Source organism: Anopheles funestus, chromosome 2RL, assembly GCF_943734845.2.
Source record: "Anopheles funestus chromosome 2RL, idAnoFuneDA-416_04, whole genome shotgun sequence".
Lineage (NCBI taxonomy): Eukaryota > Metazoa > Arthropoda > Insecta > Diptera > Culicidae > Anopheles > Anopheles funestus.
Genome location: NC_064598.1, coordinates 76,176,974 through 76,203,136, shown reverse-complemented (window position 1 = coordinate 76,203,136; position 26,163 = coordinate 76,176,974). Strand labels below are relative to the sequence as shown.

General features: G+C 41.1%; 3 protein-coding genes across 15 annotated transcripts in view; all 3 read right to left on the bottom strand.

The window, feature by feature from the left end:
* The window catches only part of LOC125763891 (restin homolog), a 57,132-nt gene extending 41,403 nt beyond the window's left edge, over positions 1-15,729 (bottom strand). For 4 of the 12 annotated variants that reach the window (XM_049427560.1, XM_049427563.1, XM_049427561.1 and 1 more), the window contains exon 1: positions 13,409-15,728. In XM_049427560.1, coding sequence (XP_049283517.1) covers positions 13,409-13,766 — 358 coding nt within the window. In that variant the 5' untranslated portion in view covers positions 13,767-15,728. Of the gene's footprint in view, positions 1-6,272; positions 6,704-13,408 lie in introns of those variants that run through there. The other 8 variants (XM_049427562.1, XM_049427564.1, XM_049427566.1 and 5 more) reach the window with 5 other exon arrangements.
* A 40-nt stretch (positions 15,730-15,769) lies between these two features.
* On the bottom strand, positions 15,770-18,192 carry LOC125763956 (phenoloxidase-activating factor 3-like). Of its 2 annotated transcripts, XM_049427700.1 has the most exons (6): positions 18,016-18,192; positions 17,616-17,718; positions 17,370-17,533; positions 17,093-17,301; positions 16,777-17,030; positions 15,770-16,706 (listed from the first exon to the last, which is right to left on the bottom strand). In XM_049427700.1, the coding sequence occupies exons 2-6, from the start codon at positions 17,677-17,679 to the stop codon at positions 16,294-16,296; spliced, it is 1,104 nt and encodes a 367-aa protein (XP_049283657.1). In that variant the 5' UTR covers positions 17,680-17,718; positions 18,016-18,192; the 3' UTR covers positions 15,770-16,293. The 2 variants fall into 2 exon arrangements, with proteins under 2 accessions (XP_049283657.1, XP_049283656.1); XM_049427699.1 differs by having other exon boundaries at positions 17,616-18,192.
* Positions 18,193-18,303: 111 nt separating this feature from the next.
* On the bottom strand, positions 18,304-24,479 carry LOC125763937 (serine protease inhibitor 28Dc-like). The gene is made up of 3 exons (XM_049427675.1): positions 24,336-24,479; positions 19,680-20,271; positions 18,304-19,612 (listed from the first exon to the last, which is right to left on the bottom strand). The coding sequence occupies exons 2-3, from the start codon at positions 20,264-20,266 to the stop codon at positions 18,718-18,720; spliced, it is 1,482 nt and encodes a 493-aa protein (XP_049283632.1). The 5' UTR covers positions 20,267-20,271; positions 24,336-24,479; the 3' UTR covers positions 18,304-18,717.
* Between the last annotated feature and the right edge of the window lie 1,684 nt (positions 24,480-26,163).

Below are 26,163 nucleotides of genomic sequence, written 5' to 3'. Positions count from 1 at the left end.
ATAATCGTGTGCGGAACGAAAGTAAGGTGGAGTTTCTTTTATTCCACTTCGTACGACTTTAAATACAAATGTTGTGATTTTGAAGATTTTCAGTACCATTTGCAACTTCTCTGTTTGCCCAATGGTTGTATCTCTTCGGGGAAGATATAGATTTTGCCCGGAATCCACTATAGTCATGCTCTTTTTTTGGAGTTGCTCCCATAATGCCCAATAGTGTCATTTCTTCCCACCTTCCTTATACGGCGTTGAAGAGCTCTACACCAGCAGTGGTGATGGTGTTTCTTTAAAGCAAATTTATATCTAACAATAATTTTAAAGAATTTATACCCATTCCAAACCGTTGACACGGCACCCAACGAGAGCTCCACTTTAAAGATGTTCCCAATATTTCCTTCTGGTCATAGTGTCGTGCTGTGACACTTCCGTAATTGTTCTTTACCACCCATGTGGGTTTGAATGTTCAACATTTTTAGTCCATATACGAAAATCATTCATCATCATCCACCAGTTTGTGTAAGCTCTTTCATGTGCTCCTTAGTACGTTGTGCTTAGAAGACGAATCACTTCGTGATGAATTCTTAAAAATTCCTATTGTCATTTTTGGTTGATCAGTCCGTTCGAATCGAAGCGATCAACGAGGTGCGATTAAAAATGTCGCCTGATGGTATCGAGATGCGTTAAAGCCACCCACAGCTCCGTCACAACGGGAGTCATCCACCAAAAGTACCGCCAACTAGGAACGATGCCGCATCCCAGAATAACCAGCTCCATATGGTCGATGAGGCTGGTGATCCGATGACCAATCAACGCACAAACACACCCGTACGCGTTGTCAGTCAAAATAAAGGTGGACATCTAAATGGATCGCATAAATCACGGCGTTATTAATAATTCATTTATATTTACGTCGTTTGCGAAATTCAAATGTTAGGTGCGGGCCAGCTCGTGCGGGCATGCTTTGCATTACATTAAGCTATTGGAGCTTTTTACGGGGCAGAGGAGTCCAGCAGATTGACCAGACAAAACAAAATAAAACAAAAAACCACACATAGTCGAAACAAATAAGAAACATCTGCGGGAAACATTATACCTTTAAGTGGACTTGATCTAGGATTTTATTTTCAAACTTGCTTCAAGTTAAACAACGGTATTCAAAATCTTCCTCTGGACGCACACGTACATGAGGGATTTGCCTTTTTTTGTCACGCGTGGCGAAAAGGTCACACCAATGTGTCATGGTCGGTAGGGAGAGAAAGGAAAAATATCTACGGTGCAAAAATGTGCCACACAACGGCAACAGACACGAATTCGCGTTAGGATTTGTGAACCGTCCCCACGAAACGAACTTGCGCCTTTGGTGGCGCACTCTGTGTAGTTGAAGCTGTTGCACGAAATGCTTGTGTTTCGTGGCTTATAAATCGTGTACCGTGCTCCGGTCATCCGGCCACAGCCAAACTGGGTAAAGAAAACCAGCGAAACGACCGGTCTAATAAAAACATTTTCGCGAAACTACATCGTGACATGACGAAGTTGCACAAGGTTAGTGCTGCTCCATGAAGAGTTCTCTTGTTGCGAGTTCCTCACACTAACCGACACTACCGCGAACGTATCTATCTTTTCCCCTTCTACATGCTTGGTTGCATGCTCGTACTCATTTGACACTGATTTGACAAACTTGGCGGTGGCATGCTTAAAAGTACACTCTGACATTGATCGATAGCCCGGTTGGGAAGCGGATGGAATCGGATCCCCAACCACGCCAGCAGGAATCTATGCCGAGCGAAAGTAATATGCAGTGAGGAATAGGAAAGCAAGCAGACCATAGTTCCACCAGTTCCGCCGTACGTTGGGCGCAGATGGTCGATGTCCATGGTTTTGGGGAGGTAGGCCCAGTACACCGCAACACTATCAATCGGGTTCGATCAGGATCGTTACATCAGGATGCCAATAAGTGGCAGCTTCACTGCACCTGCAATAATGTTATTTTATTGATGTTGATTAATCATGATTTTCGTCCATCATGGGTGAGACGACACTGGCAGGTTTCGATGGAACGTTACATCGTACCGGTTGTCAAAATTGACAGCTTATGAACGGCAATCGCTTCGTTCTAGCGTTGCGATTGATGGTGCATGTTTTCACTAAATAATTAATTCCATAAGAAAACAATTTTCATACTACACTTCCACACATTTACCTATTTGTATCTTCAGAATATATTTTGCAAAACTTCCAGCACGCAAACTTCATGCAACAAGTGCAGGGCGCGTGTGTGTGTGATTTACTTCACATCATGTATAACGATGGTACAACACGCCATCAGCGTCATATACCGGCGACCTACGGCAAAAAAACAACCGGACCGGTAGTTCATTACGGAATGATTCACTGTTCATAGCCAGCCGTCATTAAATGCTTACGGTTGCCACGGAACGGACGGTGGAAGGACTCTATAAATTGCACCTGGCCAAGGTCAAAGAAAATTTCACGCTCGAATAAAACAGCCCCGGGTTACATTTTCCAGCTCACTAAACCTTACCACATCTGCACCGTCCGAAGCCTCATCACCCCGTTCTGGGCTGGTGGATGCTAACGTTCAAGGATACGCACCCATGGAATTGGTCACAGTGAGTGCAAAATTGATTCAGACCGGACGATGATGTGGACGATGATCGATTCGATGCACCAACGTGAAGGTTAATTGCGGACAGTTGGTTAATTGTTACTGTGGATGTGAAGACTCTCTGTATCCGTCCGATGTGTCTCACGAAAGGTCAAACAATTAGAGAGGATTTGAATTCATTTTTTTAATCTTCTTCTTTCTCCCCTGCAAAATAATTATCATTGCATGAGGGTTTTAAAGACACTTAAGGTATTACCAGATTATCCATATAGACATTCATAACAAAAACCATCTTATCTGAACATTAAAATTTTTCAAAAATTTCCAGACTTTAAAAAAGGATTATACATTTTTGGATAAGTTCTGGTAAAATAAATGTCATTTAAGATTATTTGACACCACTGATGGTCTAATTCGGGGGTCTCCAAACTATGGCCTCCCGAGAGATCCCGAGATTGGTCCTAAGCTGTGGCTATTCCACTCAAAGCGGCCCGACATCTATAAAGTTTGGAGGCCCCTGGTCTAGTCTAACAATATCCACGAAACCCTAAGCCTGATATAACAATATCAACATATAAGAGATCACTAAAACAGAGACTTAGGAGTTATATTGGTCGAAGTCGTTATGTAACTCTTTACAATTTCAAGATTCCAAAAGATTCATGGAAAAAATTCCATGAATTCCAACTGCTGTTCTTGGTTACAATATTTCATGTTCTTCTACAACCATTGTTGAAGTAAGACAGGCCCGGAAATTGTATAAATTTTAAAAAAGTCCTATCGGACGAGCTTTATTAACTCGCTACCCTCGCTTTCTGGCGGACACATCAACGCCATCGCCTCATCTCAGTTTCTGCCTAACACGCCTCCTCCGTCCATGTGAACGACCTAAAAGGACTTGCTGGGTTGTCCGGTGCCATTCGAATGACATGACCAACCTACCGGAGCCTGGCGAGTCTAGTTCACTGTACAATAGTGAGTGCATCGCACAACTCATACAGCTCATCAAAATAGCGTTTGCTCCACTGTCTTTCCACACACACACTGGTCTAAAGATCCTTATAAATACCTTCCTCCCAAGAGCGGCTAACAGGATCTCATCATGTACTTACTGTTAAAAATTATACAATATCTGTATGTTGAGAATTCTTTGAACTTAATAAGATATTCACTGAATACAGAAAGTGATGGTTCCGATGGAAATGTAATACTATATTTGCACATACCTACATCCACGTGCCTTCATCACACTTCCCGAGAATTGACATCCATCGAAGAAACGACACTTGAACACATAACGACACTTTCCCGATAATATCAAACAAACACTTCCTTCGTCCATCTTCGACAGCAGAACTGACTGCAAACAGTTTTGATGTATATATTGTGTACACAATCGTAACAACTCCCCCAATCCCAATCCAATCTGCCCGTTCAATTTGCATATCTTTAGCAATGAAACAACCAAACATCGACCCAGTCAGCGGGACAGGATCCGCACAGGCCAGGCAAATATCGTCGACAAACTTTGGGTAGCGTTTCGAGAAACTCATCTTTGTTTAACTTTCCTCAAGTTCCAGCACGAACAACGAACGATTATGGCAACAAAATCCCCCCCTCGCCCGGTCGATAATGGCCGATAGACAAAAACCCCCAACCGGTAATCGAAACCATCCGGCAACGGTTCCGATTACCGGGGTGAGAATATTGGCGCCATTTTGCCACTGGGGGATGAAACAAAAAGAAACACCTTCACGACTGCATACGAATGCACCAGCAGACGCACAGTGACACTTCCAATATGCTTCTGTGCGTAAAATCGGTAAAGTTTTTGCGGTCTCGAACACGATACACTTCCGCACCGGGTTGCGCTGTGGTTCTGTGCACGGCTGAGGTAAACCTCATGTCAATTAAACAGCCAATGTGTGCATGTGTGTTTGTAGCGGAGCAAATGCGCATTTACGAGACGCACCATAATTGTGTTACAGGTTTGCAGCTTGTGCGGATGTAAGCTGGAAAGTGTGAACTTATTTTTTTCTTCTGTTAGTGTTGTCCAGTTTCCGGCATGTCACCATACATCGACTCTTCGTGTTTTGGCACACAGAAGGAGAGAGTGCGACACGTGAGTTGTGTGTATTGAGGACAGGCTAACAAGCTTTTGTTTGGATTTGTCGGATCGTACACGTTGTTGCAGCAATAGGGGGATGTTTGGGGATGTTTGGGGATGGTTTTGGTACATCCCTGGGTATTGCGACACAGATGAGTTGTGAACGATGGCAATAACTCATGTTCAGTTATATTGTCATTCAAGAGTTTCTTTTTTTTAATTAAAATTCCATTTGCCTTTTGCATTATTGCTGTGATTTTGCATCGTTAAATCGTTAACCTTGTTACTGATCTGATGTCAGGTGGGAGGATAAACATAATCCGGCAATTTAATTTATGAGCACGGTGAAATTCCATTCGAAAGTTAGTTAAACCGTACACCAACTATTCCACACCTTTGACAGGAATATCTTTTCCCAACAAGAAAAAAAACTACAACAAAGTAAAAGTGTATTTTAAAAAATTACACTACCATACCGAGCATCCTTTCCCGCACATATGGATCTCATTTGCATGGAGTTGGACGTACGAAAACACACACACACACACACGAGAAAAAAAACCATACGAAACCATGTGAATGGATAACGAAAAGAGAGGCAAAAGTTAAGATAAATTGGTTGCGCATACATTTTTCAGTGCCACAACACACCGATGAAACGAACTTCAACAAAAATAAGCTCTCTGTCCAACAAAAAAAAATCAACTTTCGAGTGAAAGACTTGCCCAGCTACAAAACGGGTAACACATAAAATAAAAACAAAACTCCAACGTTTCAACCCACAGACACGCCGATGCACACACACACACACACACACCCAGCCAGAGCAAACAATCGACCCGAACCACCGACCCGTGGAACATAAACAGAGCCCCAATGCAAATTGTTCTGTTCCTGTGTGCGTGTTTTTCACCCCCCCAAGAACCCCCTTCAACCCCCAACTGGACCACCGGTTGCATCAGAACGAAATGTGCAAAAGCTCCCAGGAAACATGCAGCTAAAGCTCATCGGTAACGATCTTAATGTCCCGAGATAAGCAAAGCAGCAAGTAAAACCCAAAAGACTAGCACCCCCCGGGGGCCGAGATAACAAAAGGCACAAACACACTGGCGACGAAACCTACTCCGAGAGCTTCAAGGTTGGACGATATTATAATTTTCACTTTTCCTTTACATTTTGTGGGCCGCAGCTCATTTGAATTTAGTCCATTTAAGAGTGGCTTTCCAACGCGCTGATAGATAATACACTGCGAGCGGCAACCAACACGCACACGCTTTTCTAACGACTTTCCACCAGGAAAATGCAAATAAAAGGCAAAGTGCAGATACTGTTGCTAGCGGAATTAGGCAAAACAAACCCACTCGCGATCGTTGGAGCTATTCGAGAACACTTTAACGTCCCATTAAAGGTGAAGGGAAACGGAACCATCAAACAGGGCACACTGTACACTTAAACATTATGTTATATTCACATCTGAACAGGTCAAGAACTTCACCAAATTCACAAAAACTTGTACAAAATTAAAGCCTTCAATAAATTTACCTTTAAAATTCGCACGCACGCACCACAAATGTTGGAAAAAGCTGCTCCTCAGCCGATTATTGTACGGGATGGAAGGGTTCAATCAGATCCAAATATTCCAAAATCCAGCCGGCTTGGTGTCGAATTTCTTTCAAACACAATCGGTGACGAATCGGTGAATTTCGGTGCCTTTCGTTAACACTTTTGCTTCGAGCGTTCTAGCAAATTTTTCGATACCCGGAGTTACGTGACCTCGTTTTTTTTATGCAACGTCAATCTGCAACGTTTCGATTTCGACTCCAGTACGCGAACGAAATGATCACGCAAAATTCGTGCTGTGTTATTGTTATGTTGCGCGATAAGTTTGCGCAAGTGCGCACAGTTTCGTACTTCGCCGTTGCGTGCAGGTTGCTGTCTCAAGACGTACTGACGAACCTCGATGCCGAACGGCGGTGCGCTACTTCGGCTTCGGTTGCTACTATGCTTCGTGCACGATGCGCGTAAAGCTTACGCGGTTTCGATGTGGTTGTGTCGTACGCAGCACCGTGGAACGCATTGTTGAGCTTTTAGGCTTAGTGCGAGATTGTACTGGAAGCTTACTTAAGTTCACATTTGCACTGTAGTACTTTGAAAAGTATTTTAATGTCAGGGAGACATACACTAATGTTTAATAGGGACACGATAATTTCAATGAATTTTCCCAGTAATCAAGCTATTAGCATTGTGGTCATTTTACATAATAATTTAATTGAATAATATAATATAAAATAAAAGAAAATAAATTATTCTTAAATCGATTAGTGATTAATCGAAAGCTATTTTAAGTTTGTTGCGATTAATCTTAATAAATACAACCACATTTGTTCGATTTTTAATTAGGGTGGCTTATGAAATGGGGAACTAAACAAACTTACTATCATAATTCAATAAACCTCTCCTGTTTTGTACATTTTCGAGCAGTTAATGGATCATTTCATGCTACCCGAAAATTCAACAGACACGAGGGAACCATAAATCATCCACTTACGGTTCATCATCTTCAATATCACCCTGTCATAATAACTCGGAAAACAGTCGAAAGGGATGAGGGGGTGGCATACCACATAATTCGAACCTACCCCTATTTACCCAGTTCTTCGTTTATAATCTACGTTTTTCACACCTCGCGTTGCTGGGGGAACAACATTTCAGCGAATATCGAATATCAGCAAGCGTGTAGTAGTAGTATTCCATACATCTTCATCGACCGGTTTTCGACACACACTCTGCAATTCTCATTCCTTTCTTCGAACACAAAGCGTAACCCGAGTTTGATCCGGGTCTCTTTAAGGAAATGGGCCCCGTTACAGTTGAATGGGGATGAGTCGCGAGCATAAAATTAATTTCCCACCGGACGACAGTGACGTACTCTTGGCTAATGGCGGTAGGTATGGTACAGGCGTGGGCGTGGGACACGCGTAAAGTGAAAAGAAAAACCCCACAGGAGATGCAGCCAAGCCCCTTCTGTGCTCCAATCATCTAAAACGGAACTCACCCCAAGGGTTCCGCGCCGTATGCTCACCAACATTAATAAATGTAGACAAACATCTCACCGGCCAGTCACAGTGGGCCGCGCATCAAAAAACTGTACGAATCGATAGAATCGGTCCCATTTGGGCATATTGCGCGTTAGCCAAGTTTGCCCGTGAAATATGTGCCGGTCACGATGATGATGATGATGCGCTGATCATATTCCGGTTAGATCCCCGTTTGGGGATGTGCAGAATGATGAAATTTATTGTAAAGCTGTACGTCTTGTATTTACTCATCACCTGACCCCCCAAAAGAAACGATACATTCGAAGCCACAAATTCTGAGGATGGAAAGAATTTTGAGGAAAAAAAGAAGTCAAGAAGTCAAAACTTTATTCATGACATCTTTGGAACGAAAGAGTGGCGACAATAATTTCCAATGGCAGAATAAAGAGAAACATCTCGGTCTACAAAAAAAAACACATATTTTTTTTAGTATTCCAAAAGTTTACAGGAATAAACATTTTTGTAAACTTTCCATAATGTCGCCTTATAACGAGAAAAAAACGGATCCAGTATAAATTGTGTTTTTTTTAAATATTTCAGTCCATTCTATCTGTTGAAAAGAAACCTTGAGAAAAGGTAAACCTTAGGTATACTTTATTTTTTCAATCAAACGGAAGATGTTGGTTTTGTTAGTTCAAGCGTAAAATAAGAGTTTTTAATTGCTATATTTACCCTAACCGTCACATACTGCAAGTGAACAAGTGAAAAGCGACTGAGTAGCGACGGTTGCCTAGTGCTGTAATTCATAATTATTTAATTTTTCTACATTTATTTTCACAGAAGTTTGTTCAACTACCACAGTACACAAAGAACCAACAAATTCAGTAGCGATAAAGCAGATAATTCAGATCAATATCAGATTTTCAGATTTTAGGAACAATATCAGATTTTAGGAACAATGAAAGAGGATTTTAGAATATTTTATAATGGCTGGGATTACCATACTGGCCACCGGTAATGATTTCCATTATTATATAATCTTAAGAATCATCATATTATAAGTATTACTCCGACCGACCAGCCCTAAAAGACTTCACTTTTAAAGTTGTTTGACAGAGAAGCGATAGGAAATTTAATATTAAAAGCTTAATTTTACTGCTATAGATGCGTGTCCAACAAAAACAGGCTGCTTGATAAATGTTTCAATCTATCACAGACGAATTCTGGATAGAAATGCTCCAATTATTTGTTTTGTATCCCTTTTTTCCTTTTTTCCCTCTATTTTCTTTACGTTTACAAATTCAATAATTGATTTGTTCAACATCACTCATAAGAGGAGTATATTAATTTGCTGGTCAAAAGACGAAGCTCGACTCCACTCTGTTTGCACGGGAAAAACAAACTCCTCTTCAACGCGAACATCGTATAATGAGTGTTACTTAATAACTCTATCAACAAACCACCAGGCCCAACGTCAACATTCGGACAAGATGCATCAGCAATTGCTCGCCTGCAAGCGTACCATTGATGCATCTCGAACGAAACCAAGAAAAAGCTCTTCAAGTGAATCCAAGTGGTGGCGGCGTCGTAATGGTTGTTCCAATCTCAACCACGTTTTCAAATCGTTACACATGTATCCTTTCGAGCATGGTACCGAGCGGAGCCCCAGCACTTGAATCCATTGTCCAAACAAAGTATCGATGCCTGCGAGCATTTGTAACACCATTGCCATTTCGTGACGAGTGCATTGGATTTAATAAAATCAATCATTTGTTCTTCCCATTTCGTTTGCGGTAGATGCAGTCAGCAGCTGCACACAACAGATACGATTGCAATTCTATCCGACTACTGCTATTACTCTCCAGCAGATAAGACGTGAAGTACGGCAGAAAGCTACAGAAGTACGATGTTATAAATGTATTGCCTCTTTCCCAATGGGAAGTCACACTGTAGCTGCTGCTGCTGCTGCTAACGTTCATCCTTTTGGTGGTGTTTTCTAACGTCTAATTTTATTGTTTCCCGAGTGATGTATCTATCCCTGTATCGTCCTGACTTGTTGCCACCATACAGAAGATGCAATTTAATTCTCATCAAATCTTGTGAGCACTTTTGTAATCCCGAATCAGGGAAAATCTCTCTAACCCATTTCTGACGCTGCATAAAATTGCTGTTACAGGCTTTAATAAAATTCATCATAAATTCATGTGGAAAAGCTACATCGGATGAGAAAGCAATTAACATTTGCACCATTTGCAATACCTTGTATGTGCTACTTTGAAGCTGTTTCCATCAAAAAGGATTTGCTCCGAATGTGCAACAAATAATCCACAATCCAGATTATCAAGTTGCCGATAAAGGAATGTTGGAAATACAAAAATCTCCTTAAAGCCCTTCTCAAATTATACGTTTATTAAAAGAAGTCAATCTGCAAAACAACAAAACTGTTATCGGCCATAAACAGAAAACACACCATAACCTGACCAGATCGTTAACGACCCTTGCCGAACTCAAATCGAACATTGCTTACTTTTACAAAATTGCGTCCCGGAAAGGAAATTAACGAAAGCGAAACCCGATTTGCGAACCCGGTGAAAGATGGAAATTGTGGACTTTCGCGGAAATGTGAATCACCACGGCAATCCAAAAACTTCAAGTTACACGGCACAGCACGGTTCCCGCTGTTTCTCATCAATAGGCCCTCCTTCTATGAGTTATGCAAAAAATTCATAAAAAAAGGGCAACGAGCAAAATCCTCATCCGCCAGTTCGGCAAATAAAAGCTCGGGGCATCCACAGCTGGATGCTGTGTTGCACCGGAAGTGCTTCAAGACAATCCCGGTCCCGGGATGTTTCACATGAATTGCTAAAATCAAGTCGTGCTACTGGTCGGACACACACACACACCCCGAGTTACCCCGAGGTACGGGAGTGAATGTTTCGGATAATGTGCACGTTAATTGAACATGACACTAAGTAATGAAGCAAAAGCGTGGCCAAAGCCCTTAAGATTCGTTTCTGCTGCTGTTGCCGCCAACCGTCGTCTGTCTGCCGATCTGCGAGACGGCACAATGCGAGGATGGATGACAGATGGATTGGGTATGGGTGGGCGAGTTGCAGGGTCGAAGCAAACCCATCATACGTCACGGTGCGCTGAATGACATGTCGTTGTTCGAAATTGATTAGCGATAGTTAATGTATGCTGCTGCTGTATGTACTGGTATACGCTTGTGGCCATCATCTAGTGCTATGTGCTAGTTGTGGGGGGAAAACGATAAACTAAACATTTTCCATCGCGGAGTGAGGTAGTAGGGGAAAACACTTGAATGAACGGCAACAAATAACTTGATTATTAATACCGTGTCTTCAGTATCTTCCCTGGAAACACTTCCGTCAACATGGGAGCTGTTGATCGTATCTGTAAACTATACACCAACTGAACAATCTTTAATCTTGATGGGTACAGCATAAGCATTAGTGACTGCAAACAGCACAAAAAACTGTGTGTCTGTAGAAAATTATATGACCAACTTAGAATTATCGGTAACTTAGTTTTGTGCAACTTACTAAATTTATTGATCCTATTTGAAGCGAAGATTACTGAATCGAGTTGCTCAAAAAGTCAACATATAACTCCTTTAAACTGATGTCTACTAAATTAAATCAATCACTCAAAGCGCCTAAAAGTATGCAATCTCTTCCTATTAAATGTTTGATTTTCGGATAAATTTAATGTTTTTTTTATAATTCCAATGCACAGTGGGTAAATGCCTGTATGAAAATCGAAAACCTTACATCGTCATTCATGCAAACTTAATACATGTTTGGAAAGTAGATACTTTAATTAAGATAAAACCAAAATATCTCATTTTCAAATTTGAAACTTTTTGAGAAACAATACATCAAAATAGTAGGTGGTATGTTTTGTTTCAAAAATATGTTATATAGCAAGCAACATTAAAACCGTTGTATTGAGAAAATCAATTGACCGATTTTAATATCGTTGACTTTTTTGAATAGGTTTTTTAATATACTTTTCATTTGTATTCATTGTTTTGATAATATAATATTTTTCGTTTCAAAAATTACCAAAAACCAAAAGAAGGTCTTACTGTTCTCAGATATGATGTATTAGACAATGAAAAAAAATATGTTTGCACTCGAGTTAACTCTTGTGTCATATATCATATGAAAGGCCAACATTTTTACTATATATTTTTGATTTAATACCGTGAAAAATATTTAAGTTTTTCTGGAAAGACCCTAATACGTGATATGATAGCGGCGTCGCTTTCTAAACGAAAAGATTTTGATTGATTATTCATTATTATAGGTATAATTGACTAAATATTACTTATTTAGTTACTTTTTAATAGTTAACAGCTTTTTTAAGTTTAAAACCTAGTACATCTTCGTCATAATTTGTTCCTTGTTTGTTCAATTTGTTGCTCCTTAATTGAAGTCAAACTCCACTAGCTTCTGTCAAACATACTAGTTCCTTTTTGTACTCATTATTGAAAACACTATTATTTGAGAAAAATAATGAACAATTATGTAATTACACATTTTTTAGTTATATCAAACATGTTTGAAGAAAATAACCACCATGGCTCATATAATTGATTTTCATCCCGGCATGGCCGTAGCCCCCGTTGTATGGCCGTTGCCCACTGTGCAATGGTCTATTAATCTTTCTCAGATTAAAAAATTGCCTACCTTCAGGAGTAGGCAACCATCAAAAACAGAAAACATTTTAAACAAAACAGGGAAGAGAGAAAATTAATGTCAACATACTATAAATTCAATAAAACATTTTTTTAACAACAACACCTCTGTTTACGCTTAACGGATTATATACAACCAATTATTAGATGAAAGTGGTCGTTATTAATTGCCAAATTTAAAAAAAAAATATTCTCACGATAGCTTTCAACATCTAGACAATTGTTTCATCCAAAAGGTGTGTAAACGAGTTACGGACTTATTTTGTAATCGAATTTAACCACTTCTATTCAAGGACTACGCAACTGTATCTCTGTCAGCCCTATTGAACTCCTACGCAGTTGTCAGGCTAATGGACATTTCAATACATCAGCGAGTTCAACTACAGCTTACGCACGTTGTCCCCTTGTCATGTCATGATAATTGATTAACATTATCGATTGGAGCAGAACTTGCTACGCACCACCACACCAGAATGATGATGACGTTAGGCGTTAAGTGTCCCGTGGTGCTAATAGCACGGTTACAGATCTCGAGCCCTGAACAATTGGATTGTAATAAATTAATGACAAAATTCTAAACAGCCCACCCCGGTGCTACACGATGGACACATTTAGCAATTCAATTACATAGAAAATGGTCTAGCTTTCGTGTTAGACACACCTTCTTGAGTGCGTACAATTACATCACAGAACTTTAATTTAAATTGTATAATGATGGTGAGAATTTCCAGCATTGAGAAGATTTTATTTTCTGTTTACATCCCACCATCACTAGATGGCGCTAAGCGAATGATAATTTGATCAAATAATTTACTCGCCGCACAACAGAGGGCGCTTTCGGTAAGCAAACGCAACGGAATAGGTTTTAATTTCAATTCAACCGTTTTTGTTTTGCTCGCGTTGTTGCAACATTTACTTACGTTTTGGTTCCGGCGGTGGAGGTCCAGCCTTCGGTGGTGTATGTCCCATGCACAGCCGCCCTATCCGGGTGGCGGACGTTGTGCTTGTGGCGGTACCGGTAACAGCGGAAGATGCCGTAGTTAGCTGGGAGCTCGTACTCGCCAGCGAGGTGGTAGAGCCTCCGTGCAAATTCGCGGTCGGTGGCCTAATGCCGGATGGTTTCGGAAGTGCTCTCACCTTGGGGGGTTGTATACCGGATCCACCACCACCGCCAGCAGCACCCCCAGAAGGAGGCGGTGGCATTGGGTTGGATATTTCCTCCCCATTAGCAACCGGTGGTGATGGCGGCTGTAAGGCATCATTCGCTTCCGTTTCCATTGAAACTCACTACACAAGCAAACACTTCACTCGTTTTTTTTGATTTCTCGTTTTAGCACAAACTCATAAAACAAACTACGTGCACGCTCAAAAATTAAAACAAAAAAAAACTACGCAACAAAAAAAAACGGATAAGAAATTCTTCATTCAGAAAGATCACCAATAATCGTGCACGATTATTTCACATTTCACGGTGACACTTGTTACGCGCGTAAATAAATAAACTCAATATCGCGGCCCGACGTCGGGAAACTTGAAAATTTCTTGGCGAAAGATGCGTCGTTTTGTTTCCTTTGCACGTCACTAACAACATTTCACTTCACGCGCCATTTTTCACTCACACACACACAGAAGCTTGCTGCACATTATCCTGCGTGAAATATGTTGGCTTCTTACCCCTTGCGCTCCTTTAGCTACGAGCTCTGTGATCTTCCAAGAAGTTTTATTTTTGGGATGCTTTCAATGCAAGAGCAAACGCACTACAATTGAACCAAATGTGCGATCTCTCAGTCAACTATGATCGAGCAAATAGATCAAGGAAGACTTGGATGATATTTATTTCCATTAAGTTGTAAATAAGATGTGAAAAATATTGTAAATCAATTGTGTACTACAGAAAGACTTGGGACGATTTTGGGATTAGGATAATAAACAAACAAAAATAATAAAAGTACTTACCGTATCTGCTTCCTAAATAAATTTGATAAAAGCTTATACAATAATTATATAAAATTACTTAATCATAAAACAATGAGAGACAGCAAGAAAAGAAAGATCACGGCGGATGGGGAAAAAGAGGTAAACAATAACAAACGATACCCGGTGTTCGCTGAACTTGAACTGGATCGAAAATGCAATCAAGCATGAAATGCATCCATATGACAAGAAAAAAAAAGAAACAATCAAACGAACAAGCGTTCCTAATCGGGAACAATGGCACGCTAATAGCACATCAATCGCATCACATTTCCTTCGGCTGTGCCGGTGAAAATATGCCATAAAAGGTGAGAAAAAGCATCCACAAATAAATTGCCCTTGAACTAACTGTTTGCTGTCAAGGTAACAAGAGCGGCCCTAAAATGCAGGTGGTAGGCGCCTCTGGGTGAGAAAATATTTACCAAACAACACACACGGATAATCTATTTTTAATCAAAGTGAGACGCATTTTTATTTCTTTCATTTTACCCTCATTTGCAAACCACCCAAACCCACAACACACACACGTAGACCGCTTTTCGCTGAGATGATTTCGCGTAGATTTGAAGCTTCATTTCTTTTCTTTTCTTTTTTTCATTCCACATCACTTGACGTTTACTCCGCTTGCTGCGGATGCTGACGTTCTTCTCACTGCACTACTTTCGCAAAAACCTTTTCCCCACCCTATTCGATGCGGCCGATCTAATCATCTAATTAACTCCAATGCATACCGAGCACCACATCACTCACTTCCACCACACTTAGAGCTTCCGAAACCGCGTAAATTGCGTAACTGGGCGCACAAATCAAACTACCCGCCCCTATCAGCACAGGACCTTGAATTTCGTATTTCGATCACACAGCCACCGTAGTACGGATTTGCGAAAATGTAAACAAATTGCATGCGTTCCCCCCACCTGCACATAGCGATCACATCATTTCATCCTTCTTGCACGGCAAATCGCGATAGTAGTAACAACAATAAAAATACAACTACGAAAGAAGCCACGCCACAAGATGGTCCGCACCGATCTTGTACACGCACGCCGTATGCCATGGACCGCACGTCCGCTACGTTTTCGTAAACGCATACACTTGTAGTACCAACGAAAGAATTTACCTTTCACGCGTATGGAAAACGTTCTTAACACGCACGCACGGGTTTTTCCGGGAAATTGCTTTTCCGAGCGAACAGCCACGAATTCACGAACTGGAAAAAGGCAAACAAATTCGAGCGACAAACGTCAACATCAGCTGTGCGTGTGCACGGTGAGATGTCAATGCGGCCATGCGTGCGCGACGTTTGCTAATGACAGTTTGTGTAACGACTTTTGAATTTGAATTTAAATATTGATCTAGCAAAATGGAATTTAAAAAAAACTTAAATTAAACCTTTTTATCAAATTTATTAGCTTATGAAAAGTAAAAGAGTTTTTGTTTTTGTTCGATATCCTAGTTGATAAAGATTAATTAATGCTGAAATGCTTATTTGTTATGTGGTTATTTGAAACACGTGCGCCGTTTTACTGTCGTTTAAATCTCTGATTATCCTCCCAAGGTATAAAAGGATTCTGTTTTGAAGGTGCTTCATTTCCATGCTTTCATGAGCATGTTTAGAAAAAGAAATTCTACGTTTTTTGTCCCCAAATAACAAATACAATATTTCTATTTATTATTTTATCGATAAATCTTGCAAATAAGATTGTTGTTAATTTAATGATCATTTTTTCCTTACCGAAAATTCAGTTCTTCAATATTTCTTCGTCATTTTGATCTTTAGTTCAGAGAGTTTGTATTGCACGTTTTCTATTCCATCCATTCGTGTCAACTTCTAATCCAGAATATTAGCTTCCTGTACGATCCAATCAATGAAATGGGTAACGTTTGCAAACACGCCCGGAGCAATCTTAGTGCCGCAGGTTTTTACCCCGAACGATACCACACCCTGCAGTACGAAGCGTGTAGCATCGGACACATACTGCAATGGTCCACCCGAGTCGCCATGGCAGTGGGCCGTCTTATTGTTCCCACCAGCACACAGATGTCCATCATCCAGGACAATTATCCGGTCCAGCTCCTTGATCCGCATCGCACAGTCGGGCAATGTGATGGCGGGTAAAACAGCGTACCGTAGCACAGCCGATCGTTCGCCTGCTTCCGTTAGCCCCCAGCCAGTGACGAAGGAATCCGAAGTGCGATATGCTCGTAACTGATCCGTGAGCGGTAGACAGATCGGAATAACACCTGGCAAATTGCATTTAATGTAGCGATACAAAAAAAAGCAAGCGCATGATACACATCATTCACTACTTACTGTACCCGATGACGGCCGGATATTGTAATCGAATGATCGCCAAATCGTTTCGCTTCGAGCGTGGGCTATATTTCGGATGTATTACGATCGCCTCGATGGGAATGCGCTGAGCTGGGGGTCCACAGTTGGAAATGTACTCATCATCATCTGTTTCCATGTTCTCATCGCTGTTAAAATAGTCATCTTTAAAATGTATTCTATCGTCACACTTAGGATCATCGTAGAGATCATGAACTCCAACACGTACGCCAACACTTGAAAGGGAATACCAAACGTTGATTCATGGTCCAGTAAACGGTTGGCATTGTTGGCTTACATTTTCCGCGCCTTGACGCAATGAGCAGCTGTTAGTATGTGTCGATCATTTATGAGACTTCCTCCACAAGGCAGCTCATCGCTGACACTTGTTTCTAGCAATGCCATCCAGGGAAAGGCGTACGCACGTGCCTGCTGACCATAAGCGATCAGTTGCACCCGTGTAACGCCGCACAGTATTTCCTTCCGATTGCAGCATATGTAATAGATCTAAACCAGATTTGTGTAGTTGTCAGTTGTGCATTGGTATAGACAATGATCTCTCTTGTCTAAATTACCTTCGAACCATTAACAGACCTCTGTACATCACACAGCTGCCGGAGAGCTTCCTCCCGTACACTTGGAGGCCAATATTTCGGTGCCTCGTTAACGTAATGCAGATACTGACCGCATAATGCGAGCTGTACACACCGTTCCTCCTGATCGCAATCGCGAATGAAGCCTGTTTGGTTGAATGATGAACTCATTGCTTATTAGTACGAATGCGCATCACCACCAGACAGAAAGAAACACGCCTCACATACCCCGACTACAGTGTGATAAGCACAGAAATAGAAGTCCACCAAGGAAAGGAATCGTTCTCATCATTATCACAGTTGCCCAACCAATTACTACCGATACGACCACCTGCTCGTGCGAAAGAATGCCTTCTAACTGACCGTTTACCAAATATTAATGCCCCAACAAATGCTCAAACACTGGGAATCACCCAAAAATTGTTTGCTAAGATACAAAGATCACCTTCTATTTGCACGTCCAGCAACGTCATCACCTTCGACACACGACACAAAATATGAACCATTGCCTCAACGAAGTCTCTCTACCTTTTGTTTTGTTTTTCTGCCAAAAACCGTACCAAAGACAGGTTCTAAAGACTTCAGCGCGAAATCTCTGCACCAACTGAGACCTGAGTGTTTTCCGTACCGTTCTGGGAGTGTATCGTTTCGGGCATTGAAAACATATTTACTCAGCTTTCATTCCATCCGCCGTGACGAAGGTCCTTCTATTTGTTCCGCAGGTGAGTACAAAAGTTGCTGCGTATGGTAAGAATTGACACTGATGAATATTCCAATGAGGAACGGTTTCATTCCACACGCGCGCGGATACTTGGGAATAAAGCAAATGTTTGTTAACTGAATTCTTTCAAACCTTCACTATTTGATGGATATTACTTTTCGATGTTGGAGCAGCAAAAACGAAGGCGTTAAGTCATTAGTTTAATTAGTTAGATTTAATTCAGCTTATATCGTACAATTTTTTGCCTAAGGATATAACCAGCTACAACACAAAGCAACTGCTGATACAGGTTAATATAACTAAACACGGTGAGCCTAACTATCGCTTAGCTTAGCACTTCATGGAACTGTTATTTCTAATATGCTTACTACACAATTAAAAAAAAATAATACTTTTATGTAAATTGCTTGTCAAATTCGATCGTCTTTTAATAGCTGGGCACTGTAGCTTCCTAATACGCTCACGGGTCAGTGTGATAATACACAACGGTTAAATAAATATTTGCGACGCAAGACTTGCTAGTACAACATTCCCCAACATTCGCCTCATACATATGCGATAAGTTCTTTGGTTAATCCTTCCGCGAGGATCATTTGTGCAGATCGTTTTCTAGCGCGGATCAAAGATCGGTCCATAGAATAGTGGCAAACCGGTGGCATCGTGCCGCAGATAGATGATGAACGGTGCATTTCCGTTAAACTGTCTCTGCGGACCGATACGATCGACCAGTACGGAGGTAGCGGCAGCACCTTCCGTTCCCTCCTCATCGATCATCAGATCCAGCTTGTGCAGGATCTGATTCACGTACGGTTTCTGTCCCGTGGTAGAGTTGTTGATCATGTTTGAAAGATCACTCTTGGCTGGGCTAAGGATGGAATTGAAGCCCAGCTTCTGGAACGATTGTAACAGATCGACACTGTTCCTAAGATGCATTTTGGGCATCCGCACCATCACGGTGTATAGTTTCATCTGTGCGATCCACGAGTCGACCATTTTGCCGGTAATTGACGCCTGCAGACGTCTGATGGCATTTCGGCTCGAGTTTGCCGGTTGGATGAGGTACATCGTGCTTGAATCATCTCGGTACGGTAGTCCCACGATCGACACATCCAATGCATCACGGGTTTTGTAGAACGGTAAACAACCTGTTAGGGTCATCATCTTCACGCGATAGGACGGTGCATTGAGACCATCGGGGAAGAATGCGGAATCACGGGTGACGAGCGGTTCGAACTGAGTCTTCCATTTGGCTTTGAAGTAGAGCGCGTTTGCAATTACCACACTGCTGCTGGGACTGAGTGAGCCCTCGATCATGTTGCGAATTTTGCCCGCCGTTACGTCGCTGACCCATTTGTTGATCATTGCGGTGGATGCACCCGAATTTTGTGGATCGATCGGTTGTACCAGTGCACCATAGAGACTGCGAGCCAACATTACATACTGCTGACGCATCGGGAGATCCTTCTGGTAGAAGATCCCGTTGGCTAGCCGGATAACTTGCGATCTGGTGGATAGAATGAAACGAGTTAGTCCCGTCGGTGATAATCTCCCTTTAGAATTTCGGTACTTACTTCGGTGCGGGAGTACGAGGAATATCCTCATAATCCTCATCGTGAGGGCACGTTTGGCGGCGCCACTGATCCCGCCGACTGTCAATCGGTTCTGGTGATATTAGATTTGCCAGCACCTTGCCGTACCGCTGATGCATTTGCTTCCAGTTCATGTTGGACGGTGTAAGGACCTTTCCAAACTCTTGGTGAGTAACACCACCGGATCCGAGGAACAGCAGATTAGCCACGGTAATGATACTGACCGGTGAGATTAGCTCTGCCTTGCTATTGCGTTGCACTAGCGTTCGGCTAATGCGCATCATAAAGTCTACCACGACTTGCGATATTTTAGAATCATTTTCCGGAGCAAGGGACAGGCTGGTGGCTGCATAACCGATGGTCGATGTTGCTGCTGGTCGTCTAGTTGTCGGAGGTGCTGCAGCTGGTGTAGAACCACTGACAAAGTTTTGCCTCAGTGCCAACCGCGAACGAACCATTGGCGTAAACTTCGCGTAGGGTGATGGTGTATTATACCGAACCCACTGACCGTGGGCTAATGGTACCAGAAGTAACCATAATGTAAACGTAAGCGCTTGAGAAAGCTTCATTTTAGCTGCGAATAGAAGAAAAAAACAACAAAAAAAGATATGAAACTAATGAAACATTTCAAACATTCTTACCAAATATTTTATTGCACATGTTCTTCTTGGCTTAACGATCTCTAAGATCATCCCGGGGCCTATTATCACTTACTAGACTTAGTTTTACCACGTACGGATGCGATTTGATAGCCTGTCCTGTCGTGTAGAACCGGCGTCATTTATTATATGCATCATCGGGCCGCTCCCAGTACCCATTTATTGTTCACAGGAAGAAAAGGCCAACACACGGTTCAGTTCGAACGAGATATCTGTTACGTGAGCCGGTTAGCAATGCATAATGGCGGTTTATTGTCATACCCCTTAGCCACACGTGCTACTACACTGGGTGGAAACAAGTTTAAGTGAACTGTTATTGGATAAACCCAAAATCGGGAAAATCCAAACCTTTTTATCGTGCTCACGACGGAACACTGTTCACAATTAATGTCGTGCCGCTTATAAATATAAAATAAAATATCAACCATCCATTAACGGTGATCGTGACCGTTGCATTTCTAGTTAAGTAGACGAGTAGTCTGTCTGGTAGTGGTTTAAATAAGACGAATGATGTTGTTCGGTAAGTGATACACAACAAATTATAAATCAAATTTCTTCTGCAAGATGACAGCTACTGTTAGGCAGTTAGTATGAGCAACGAATGTTTCTCGTAGTAAGCTAAACAATTGGTACCAGTATTAAATTGTACGTGTAGAAGCCTTCCATTTGCGTCATAATATTAATGTCTCTCGAACACTGATTGCATAAGGATTAGCAATTATTTCTAGCGAATGGAGCGAATAAGATTAAGCTAAACCTGTAAGTGTTACTTGGTTAACAAGTCATATTTCAGTGAGGGGAGAGAATGAATGAAGGTGATTCTGGGCGATTTTTCAACAATTCAACAAGTTTGCAAAAAAAAAACGAGTTACAAAGTTGTCAGAATTAAGTACTTGTTGTAATAGAATTGTTTCCTCTACACAGATTCAGAAAATGATTCCTTATCTTAAGGCAAGTGCCTGCCCAGATTAGATTCGAACACACAAATTCTGATACTTTAGGAACTACCTTATGCAAGCAAGTTCGATGTGGACGTGCAAGTTGGACTCCAGAAACCAAGGACTCCAGAGTCAGTGTCGGGTCTCAGACAATTTCTATGTCATTTCTCCATGATCTTTCATCTTGACAGCTGTCAACTACACTCTAGTAGATCCCGCTAGTAATAATCGTGACAACTATACCGTACTGCTTGGAGTTCGAGATAATCGTGTCGATTGCTCTACGACTGATGTTCCGATTAAATCGCTTCCGGTAATCACGACACAACAATTTCACGACTACTGCGTCGTAGTCTAGCATTGTATTGAAGGAATTGTAATGCTTTGTGTAGTGGATAACTTTCGCAACAAGTCAAACAGTGTTACCTACAGTATGCATCGTGACTATACCTTTCCGCATCGATTGTCACCATCCTATTTACACTGAGTTAAATCTCTCGACGTGTACAGCAGCCAGTGCTATGTGAGTGTGTTGAGAATTATTGCATTTAATCGGACTTTGTCTTTGCCTATTTCATGCACATGCCACAAGCGAATGCTAAATATACGATCGAGTCCATATAACCATCAATCAAGGAAACGTTCTCGATAGAAAACAGGTTCACTCATAGACACGATCATTCCCTTCACCTATTAAGGCACCCGTTGTGAACGCTTCTTTGCAGTAGTTCTATAGCTTGTTCGATCGAAGTTCTCAACGAAATATGTATAAAATACATACAATAATGAAAGAAACAAATGGCAGCTTAGGAGTGTTGTGGTAGATGATCGTAACTAATGTGGTTGGAAGTGGATGGATGGATGTGGATGAAGTGAATTCTCATTCTCGACCGGATCGGCTCAAATTCCCTCCCCCTATTCCACACCCCTCCACTTCTAAAGCTAAACTAGATAATAATAAATTATATGCAATAAAGAAATCAACAAATGGCAGCTCAGAAGTGTTATGGCAGATGATCGTAAGTAATGTGGTTGGGGCGATAAAATGGATACTCTTTCTCGACAGGATCGCTCCAAAACCCCCTACCCTACTAAAACTAAACTAAACCATGAAAGGGCTGACCTTCGACTTTGAAGTATCACAAAAGCGAAATTTACACAAAATGGCATCACGTGTGCACCCTCACAAAGTATACTTTTGTGATCTCAATTCCATTGAACCAATTGCTGATGTGACATCACTTTTACTTTCAACCGGTGCCAACATCACAAACTCCCGCCGGTCTCATTCATCATTCGGCGTTCTGTTTTATTTACAAACATGTCATCACATCCTTCAGTAATGTTGCCGGTGACGCAAGAATCTGCTTGCGAAAGCAAGGCTCACAGATGCGGGTCACAAATGAGAGTATACAAAGAAAAATAAAATGAAATCATCACAGGTTTCCTGCGTAAACACTTTAAAACATCTGCCCAGTTTTCTGAGAACTTAAATTTAATTTAGCAGATGTCATGATGATGCATAATACAACCGCTCTACTTGGAATAGATGACTCGAAAATAGCTCTGCAAAAGTACTGGTCGTTCAACTTACTCTCCAAAATTAGCCTATGACCATTGTAAAACCATATGGAGCATTGGAGAAAGATTTTTCACACGAATCATTACGCTTTCTGTATCGGACATACATAGTGGTCCTTGTTTCTCATTAAGATGCAAAGAAATCGATCGACTGCTAACGCCTCACTTGAAAACCTATATAACCTTCAGAACCATAACCGGTACTGGGTGGTATAATATAAACCACCCTCTACTTGCCTTCTTCAACGTTACTTTGACGTATTGCACATGAACATAAAACCACGAGACAGATGCTAATTAATGTTAAATATTCAACCGACTGGCAGCGGCAAAAACTCGACCGAACAAACAAAACCTACTGAACGAGTTGAGGAAACACTTTAAAAGAAGATCACAAACAATACGTCAACCAACCAACAGCGGGGTGATCGCGTAGACGTGAGGGATCGTCCGGGCTCAGAACATTCGCAAAGGTTAAGGTTTCCGCTTTCCAACAACAATACCAACGCAAAAGTGCGACGTACAACTTCTCATTCAATGGCACGGTTCGGGTTTTTTACGATTATTACTTTGCAATTACCACCAACCGGACTTTGATGGAACTGTGCATAATTTGCTTACACTTGCTGTTTGTTGCGCGTTAGGTATAGTTTGAGATGAGTTTGTATTTCGAAAAAAAAAAACACAACAATCTTCCATGAAACGAACCGCAAAGCATCACTAATGACATAGAGTGGTACGTCTTTGGTTCAAGGTTTAAAGAATAAAGAGAATAAGAAAAAAAAACGATATTACCAGCTCTAATTCTATTTCGATGAGTTCTAGTCTTCCAATCACATCAGGAATCATTCCGGTTGCAAGTGGTTCACACGATTTTCAGTTTTTTTGTTTAATTTTTTTTTAATTCTTTTTTTTAATTTTTCTTAATTTCTCGTATAATCTACGAGAATCTTCTAAGCGTTCCAAATTTAACACTCAAATTGAAGCATCAATACACTGTGAAGCGCAAAAGTTAACCAACTGTCTTTTTTTTCAATAATATTTACGCAAAAAAAATCACGATCGCCATTCTTGATCATGACATTACACTTAAGCGTATACTAAGGCACTAGCCCGTACGAATGACAGTTGAGAAAAGTCAGACGCTATTAGTCAGAATGAACAATTTTGCATCGTTGCACCATTCACAGCACCGTACTGCACAAACTTAATTAACACACAATGTGCAACAGTGCGCTGCCTGAATGCCCTTAATTGTACCGGCACAAAGCACTCGGCCCGATGTACGACAATATTCCCAGGCTCGTCCCACAAACTGTCGATCCGAAACAAAGAAATGCCAAGGTTTTGTTTTGTTTTCCTTCTCTCACGAAATCAATCACACTGTCCCGAACAATTACATGTAATCTAATCCTTGCTAAAGAACACATTTCGCACTAAGTAAAACACTACCAACTCACCATTAAAACACGGCCAAAATTTCTATTTCAGGGTTTGCTGTAGTGATATAACACGCTCACTTGTGTATTGCCTAGAGTCACACGGGCACAACCGGCACGCTGTAGATTACTCACCAGACTGAATGATTTTGTTCGACGCTTAAATAATTTTATAGGAAACGGTTACGCTCTGAGCACGATCCATGCGCTGCTACGAAACAGATGTAGCGCGACTGCGCTGTGATACCATCTTCGCCCATGCGTTTGGCACGTCACGAAGTGAATCATCATGGCAGTATCGTACACCGGTTGGGGAGCAGTAGTGCTGTAAAAGGACAAATATGCACAAATGGCAAATAATGCTGCACTCCCATCCAGGTAGTGCAAATGCGATAAAACGTGTTTAGTTTGTGTTGCCTTCACGTGTGTGTCCTCCAGTTTGTGTACGATCTTTCTGGTTCGTGGAAAAATTAACTGTTTGGCTATGCTATATCTTTCTTCTGACCTCCCAAAGTTGTTATCCTTGTCGGAATCCAGCATGCGAGAACTGTTCCGTTCAATACTCGCACAAGAGTTTGGGAAGTCCAAAGTACCGGTGAGCCGGGACAGACTGCTCAGTGCAGAAGAGATTGATCTGGCCCAGATGGATGCTTGAACTCCACCGGGGTCATGGATCCAAAGTTGCAAAGAGCTGTGGAAGACGTGTGAAGTTTACTGACACCCTTCTTGAGGCAAAGCTATACACAGCAAGAGTATTATTTGAATAACTCAAAAACATATCACAGATCGATTCATTCCCGCTAGGCATTGTAATTTGATAAATTCTATGAAGCCATCGCGAAAAACTGTAAACTGTAAAATAAATAGAAAAGTGTACTGAATAACTGAAAATAAAGCTAGAATGTCTTTTGATAGAGTTTTGAACTATTATATATTTCAAACAAATTATTTTTATGATTTTTCATGCTTCTGTCGATTAGACGCAAGAGCAGTTGAACAGAGAGATTATTCTAATTCATCTCCAAAAAAAAACAAATTCGTAAAATTCTTGCTGATTACACGAGACTAATGAGCATAACGATTAAGTCATATTGAGTGTTCTACTTAAATTTATTGTTTTTTTTTGTATGTTTTTACACCTTTTTTGTATTTTGAGTTAAAGTCCCCTACTCAAGTTTTAGCTTGTAAAACCCGTCTTTTAAGCAGCTTAAGCCATTTTCGTCAACCCATATTGAATCAACTAACTTAGTATGGAGACGTAACAGGAGAATGTGCACTAAACCAATTCAACATACAAACATAGAAATATCTATCAATTCAAATATCAGCATTTTCCTATCGTCACGTATTTTAAAAGATTTAAATCTTAGACTATAAGCATGTGTAATATAATGTTTTTAATTGTCCGAAAAAAAATTCGGCTACATTTGCCTATTTGCGTTATCATATTACGCTGTTTGGAGTCTCTGTTTTGCATACTATGTGTAGACATACACTGAGTAAGATGTTGGGTCAACAGTGTATCATTGCGAAAAAAAATTCGCAACCCTCATTCAATTCCTGCATCATGGGGATGGAATTGCAAGCTACTCTGTTTACATTGATAAGGTGACTGCGACACCAGTTAACCATGCGTCGCATTCGTGTGTGTAACGTCGGAAAGATAACGCAAGAAATCTACCGCTGGTCGGCATACGTCATCGTTCGTTCTTCATCCGTTTTTTCGGCAATCTTTTCTCATTTTCTTCTTCTTCTACATCAAAGGGCAGATGTCTGCTAACACTATAACGTTTGTGATAAGACTGACAGGATGTACAAACTCAGCAGCTGCAGTCATTCATAATTCTGA